General features: G+C 38.8%; 1 protein-coding gene across 1 annotated transcript; it reads left to right on the forward strand.

Moving 5' to 3' along the window:
- Positions 1-214: 214 nt before the first annotated feature.
- Positions 215-5,363, forward strand: LOC149568351 (U-box domain-containing protein 9-like). Its single transcript, XM_089821297.1, has 2 exons — positions 215-617; positions 3,934-5,363. The coding sequence occupies exons 1-2, from the start codon at positions 334-336 to the stop codon at positions 4,805-4,807; spliced, it is 1,158 nt and encodes a 385-aa protein (XP_089677423.1). The 5' UTR covers positions 215-333; the 3' UTR covers positions 4,808-5,363.
- Positions 5,364-6,472: the final 1,109 nt, after the last annotated feature.

The raw sequence follows: 6,472 nt of genomic DNA on the forward strand, positions 1-6,472 counted from the left end.
ACTATTTGACCATCTCAACATCTCGCAATGCACACCGTCGGCTTCTTGTCGCCGTGGCGCATTCTGAACCGTTGATGACATTCTAACTACCATTTACACGTGGGAGTCAATTGGCGCGGAATGTGCAAGTGACGGAGAGTTTGGTTAACGAGGAATCTTAGCAGAGATGTACGTCAGTTGACATATATAAAATTCCCCCATACTGTCCCTGTGATTACTCAACGTGGCTTTTAGTGTGTGGAGGAGTGGATTTAAGATCTTTTTCGCCCTGTGTACTCTCTGCAATCAAAGAGGACTCGTTTAGTTCGTTTAGATTTTATTTTATTTTTTATTATGGGTGAGGAGAAGTGTGAAGAGGAATTGGATTTGGATTTTTTTAGTGGGAATAAGCATGGCATGCAGGATGTTCTGTGGTCTCTCTTGTATGGAGTTGGGGAGACTCGAACCCGGGCTGCAACAGAGATCAGGAGGCTCACTAAGACTTCTGCCAAGAGCAGGGCTTATTTGGCTGCTGGTGGGGTGATTGTCCCGCTCGTTTCCATGCTCAAATCTGAGGATTCAGAGGCCCAGGAAGCTGCCCTGTTGGCTCTCCTCAATATTGCAGTCAGAAATGAAAGGTATTCCATGTTTGCTCTTTTAAAACTTATTCTGTTTTAAGGGTTTCCTTTTGGTCTGGGATATTGTGGTAATGGGTGGATGATATCCATACCTATGGGCTGCAAAAAGAATGGGATGTTTATCTTTCCAACAAACTTTTTACCGCCGTTCTGAATATGAGCGGATGGATAAGTTGTGCATGTTTTGTTAGGATGGAAATTTTGGATACGTGGGTATCATCTCTTTGTCTTGTTAACATGTGGGCATCCATTAATGACATGAACCAGAGCTTAGGACCTCACATAGGTATGTTGGAGTTTTCTGCTTCGGAGCTGCCTTCAAAGGATTGTTTTCTTCAGGGGCGGTGGATTGCTTTTTCACATTTTCTACCAAGTTACGGATTTGCCCATCCTAGCTTTGATATGTGATTTACTAGGACTTGAAGCTATGTAGTCAGGCTTGAATTCATCTATTCTAATACCACGTTCAAGAATTTTCTGAGGACCATCAGAGATTTCATTTTTATTCTACCTATTGCAAACTCACCCCTCACAGATTCTATTTGCAACGTGGCTCTGGTTTATATGCCCTTCCGATAGTCTAGCTTTGATATGTGATTTACTAGGACTTGAAGCTATGTAGACAGGCTTGAATTCATTTATTCTAATACCACGTTCAAGAACTTTCTGAGGCCCATCAGAGATTTCATTTGTATTCTACCTATTGCAAACTCACCCCTCACAGATTCTACTTGCACCGTGGCTCTGGTTTATATGCCCTTCCGATATCTGTTTTCCAGGGATTGGTCTTTCAACAAGTGTTCTAAAGCTCCTCCAAGCTGGTTGCTTAGTAGGATTGCGTATGAAAAAAGTCCTAAATCTTTAGTTTTTTTTTCTTTTGCTTCTTTGGGTTTGGCTAGTATCTGTTTCATTCGTATTGTACTAATTGTTGGATATCAAAAAGCAGCTACTTTTCTGTGAACCAAGTTGCAGATGGAAAGCCCATCTTAGGAATGGTGAAATCCTTGAAGGGGTTTTCTACTATATGAACAAATAGAGGAGCTTTTTTTTCCTTCCGAGATTCTTGATAGCGCTTCTCGAGTACCAAGTTATTGATTTCACCATATTCCCATCTTTTGCATGGTAAAATTCTTGTAGAGATTTTCTACTATTTGTACCAAGTCAAAGATTTCCCCATGGACATTTCTACCAAGTCTTGGTACTGGTAGCGCCCTCCGTTTCTCAGTGGCAAGAGTTAAGTGGGAAGCCCTAGGATTGGCGTCTTTTCAGTTAGCAGCCTAGATTTGGGTTTCCGTTGTTATCTAGATGGCGATTTCCACTGACTTCATCTTGAACAAGATATTTATTATAATCATATAAGCATCGATACGAGACTAATACAATATGTGAGATTATTACAAATTCATTAACAGCAAACACACAAAAAATCACTTATAGAATATTAAGAGTTTAACAGCAAACACACTAAAAATCACTTATTAGAATATTAAGAGTTACTACCTAGAAATCAACTTTTATTTAAAAACCACCCTTAAATTTCGTTAATTGTTGCATATTTGATTTTTACTCTTGCTGTAAACTTGCTTCTGAAAAATCCATGTCACTCCCTATTATTTCTTGATCCAGACAAGCCGCTTCCTTTTAACTTGCTATGAAAGGCTCTTATGGTTTCGTATAAGTGAGCGGTCGATTATCATGGACAACATCAATATGTCCACTGTATGCTATTTTTTGTTTTATAATTTTCTTTTCATAGTTTTGGTGTTGTCTGAACAATATGCTGGTACGGAAAGAGGGTTGAGAGAGGCATGTCGAAGATCCAATTAAGAGTAGATCCGATAAATTCTGGGTACTATAAATGTTCTCAGTGGTCTTATACTAATCAGAACAGAGGCTTTTCCTTTTTCAAACCCCAGCAAGTTTTTAATTACAGTGCGTTGAATCTGATATTATTTGGGGTATCATAGAGTGCAGAACAATCACAAAGGCTAGTCCTCTTGCTTATCTATTTTAATTTTTAAAGGCAGCTGGTATGGGAAGCTTGTGATCTTGTGATCTTGATCTTGTGGCTGGTATGGGAAGCTGTGATCTTGATGGTCATCTGATACTTATTCATTAGCATACCTCATTTAAAATTGTGCTTCACAATATCAAGCAAAGTTTCCAGAGATCTGGGGACGTAGAAACAAAATAAAAAAAAATGTTTGTGGTATTAGAAGAAAATGGATTTTTTAAAATATGAAGCCTTTGATAAACATAGGTTTAGAATAATAGGAAGAAAGTAGATTTAGCCATCAAATTTGTATGTTGGCTTGCTTTTGTTATAAATTGTTTAAAAGTCTCTACCCTATTATGTCGTTTCTAAAATTCTTTGTTAGCTCTTTACTCTGTTTTTTGTAAGCTCTAATATTTTGAAATTTTTGGAAATAGTAAAATCAGTTGCTATCACACGCTTCATATTATAAATTGAAAATTCTTAATTTGTATGGTTATTCCCCTTGCCAATTGATCCTTTCTGATTCATACACGAGTTTAGATTTGTCGCTAATGTTTCAGAAACTGCTGACACAATTTTGTATTAACTAGCCTTTGTTCATAACATTTTCTGCTACTAGGATATTCTGAACTAGCTTGTGTACTCTCTATGGTCAGTTCTTGTGGCTTTCTCCATGATATTCGCTCCATCATTTCAGTCTCCTCAATCCTGATATGTATTAGGATATTTACCACAATGGGTTGCATTAATATCCGTACTTCAAATTACGCTCTGAAAGAAATGGTTATTGGACCTTCTCATTTCTTTTTCTTCAAGTATAGTACTTAGAAGCTTGTGTAGCAGTCTTCCCAATATTTTTGGTGGCATTTCCTTCGTCCATTGAATTGTCATAAGACAGTACCTTGCAATATATTGAGGTGGTAGGTTGGCTTTCTTCGAACACCCTGAATGCTCTATTTAATTTGAGTGGTGATCCCTGATGCCGACATGACCTTTCTTGCATGTCGGGACAATTCCTTGTACATTCTCTCAGGATATACTCTTAAGTTATTTTGTTTTCCAAGATTAAAAACATTGCTGGCGTATGTAGGAAGGATCCTTTCACTATGGGTATCAATCTTTCCCAGGTTTAAAAACTAAGAAGCCTCGTGTTCATATTGCTTACAACCATACTTATTTACTATAATTTTCAGTACTTTTCTCACAATCGTAGCAATTTTTTTTGTTTGCCACGCAGAGCATTAGTTATATGTGTCATCTGATATTATAGCTTGTCTCAATCTGATAGACATTATCTGAGATTATGCTTACTTTTTGCAGAAACAAGGTTAAAATTGTAAAAGTTGGTGCCGTTCCAATCCTTGTGGACTTCATGCAATCAGAGAACGGCAGCTTGAGGGAGTCAGCTGCAGCAGCCATTCTAACACTCTCAGCCTCATCGGTGAACAAAGTAATAATTGGTGCATCAGGGGCTACGCCTCTTTTAGTGGAGATGCTCACATCGGGAAGTCCTCAAGGTAAGGTGGATGCAGTAATGGCACTTTACAACTTATCAACTTGCCAGGAAAACCTATTACCTATTCTTGCCGCTGGGGCCATTCCACCATTGATAATGCTGCTGAAGAGTTGTAAGAAGTCTTCTAAGCTTGCAGAAAAGAACTCTGCTTTGCTAGAGTCCTTATCGGCATTTGACGAGGGCAGAACTGCAATAGCAAAGGAGGATGGGGGGATTCTTGCACTTGTAGAAGTGATAGAAGAGGGATCTCTCCAGAGTAGAGAGCATGCAGTTGGGGCTCTCCTGACCATGTTACAAAGTAGCAGATGCAAGTACAGGGAGGCCATTCTTAAGGAAGGTGTTATTCCAGGGCTTCTTGAGCTCACCGTGCAGGGAACACCCAAGGCTCAGCTAAAAGCTCGCACACTTTTGCAGTTACTAAGAGAATCTCCTGCTCCTACAAGGACTAATTCAGCATCTGCCGTAATTGAGAGCATTGTATATGACATTGCCGCTCATGTTGATGGTCCGGAAAAAGGGACTGAAAGTGCTAGAAAGATGCTTACAGAGATGGTTCAGCGGAGCATGGAACAAAGCATGAGACATTTGCAGCAAAGAGCACTTGTCTGTATGCCAACGGATATGTCTAGATCAAAATGCCTCGCTAAATTGCAATCAAATGACGAGATTTCACATTAGGCTAATTATCACCCAACGTGTTGAAACTTGAATATGGAAAATATACTTTTAGTTAGTTACACGAATTTGCCAGTCCAGGCCATCTGAATGGTACGAGGTGACTGGTTGTGGTCTCATATGAAGCAGCTGCCTTCTTCAAAAGCTTTTAATGGTGTTTTGTACAGCTGAGCAGATTTATTCTCCTAAATGTACATAGTTGATTCCTTCACAGATAAATGGTTATTCTGCCATACGGAACCATTTTGCACTCTTTGTAGGTCTCGTCTTAAGCTTTTAGTATTTTATCAGCATCTTCCTGCAGGGTGCATCTTTATGTTAGCTGCCACTGGTTTGTAAGAATTGTATGTATAAGATACTTTACAAGGCACGGCAGCAATTTATAGGGGCTTAGTTGCTTAAGGTGGGATTGCTTAGGTTATTAAATAAACATAGTCCATGTTTAGAAACACTCCTTTAAGTTGCGAAGAGTTGTCATCTACCTGAAATTGTAAATAATTTCATCACTTCCAATGCTGTTTTAATAAAAGGCTGACATGGGTCTTTTCCATGTATTGTACATTGGCTTTTAAAACATACAAATAATGAATACATGAAATTCTGAAGCTGGTTTTTGTGCATTTTTTTGCTTTAAGCTCCAGCAGCGGTTCTTCAAACGCTGTTATTCATTACAGACATGATAATATCATGGCCCACGAGATGTTAGTTGTAATGCTTCTTGAAAAAATAATGTGGGTCATCTTTCCATCAACATCTCGAACACATCTCTGATCATCTCTGATCCATTATCAGAAAGATGATAAGTACTGGAAACAATCTCTTCAACCAGCATACTCTACAATTATGAAATAACCTATTGGTGATCAGATAATTCTAGTTAACTTATTGCTTTGGAGTGAGATTTGGTAGAGGCAAGGCATTACAGGATTTTGCTTTTCATACCGCTCTCCTTTACCGAAGAAAGATTTTTTCAATATCCTGCATTTCTTGTTGCATCATCTACTTTTTAAAACCCTTGGGCAGTCCTTCCCTATCTAAATAATTTCAGGCCATGCCAATTCAGCTGTTGATGTTTCTTTAATAGGTTTTGAAGCTACTGAATCTAGCTCTTTCAATCTATAGAAATGAAGTGAATAGCACCTTGGCTCCCCATTGGCACTACAATGAAAAGCTATACAAACTATGGCCAAGGATTTTCTTTTTGTCTAGCTTTGTTGGAGAAAATCAGGCAAATGCCATTTTCAAACATGTGGTCCCTGCAACGCTGCTGGTTTTTTTACCCTCGGATCCATGATGTTGTAATTTCTGACCGGAAAAGTCCTAAGGTCCTTGTTTGAGTTGAGTTTCTAGGGTTTTATTTGTCTTCTTGGTCGTCTCTTGACTGGTTAGACTCCACATTAGGTAGAAGAGCTTGTGTTGAACTTGGCATGTCTTAGTTTATCCATCTGCAGATTCAAAGTGGCGATCGTGATGTCCAACAAATTTTGCCCATCAGTCTTACCAACACTTGCTTTCAGTGTCAATGGTCAAAATTGGTTAGTGGTGTTCAACAAATTTTGTACATCAACCTTCCGAAATCTTTGTTCCAATGTTAATTCTTTAACCACAGGATCAGAGATTACCTGCCTGTCACCTCTACAGAACCAAAGCATTAGTTGCACCAGGAAA

This window comes from Cupressus sempervirens, chromosome 3 (genome assembly GCF_028749045.1).
Source record: "Cupressus sempervirens isolate cs-2001-9-10 chromosome 3, ASM2874904v1, whole genome shotgun sequence".
NCBI lineage: Eukaryota > Viridiplantae > Streptophyta > Pinopsida > Cupressales > Cupressaceae > Cupressus > Cupressus sempervirens.

Excerpts from the sequence above, each read along its gene's own strand:
- LOC149568351 (XM_089821297.1), top strand. The coding sequence starts at position 334 with ATGGGTGAGGAGAAGTGTGAAGAGGAATTGGATTTGGATTTTTTTAGT. Across the intron at positions 618-3,933 it reads ATTGCAGTCAGAAATGAAAG|AAACAAGGTTAAAATTGTAA; the intron begins GTATTCCATGTT and ends TACTTTTTGCAG.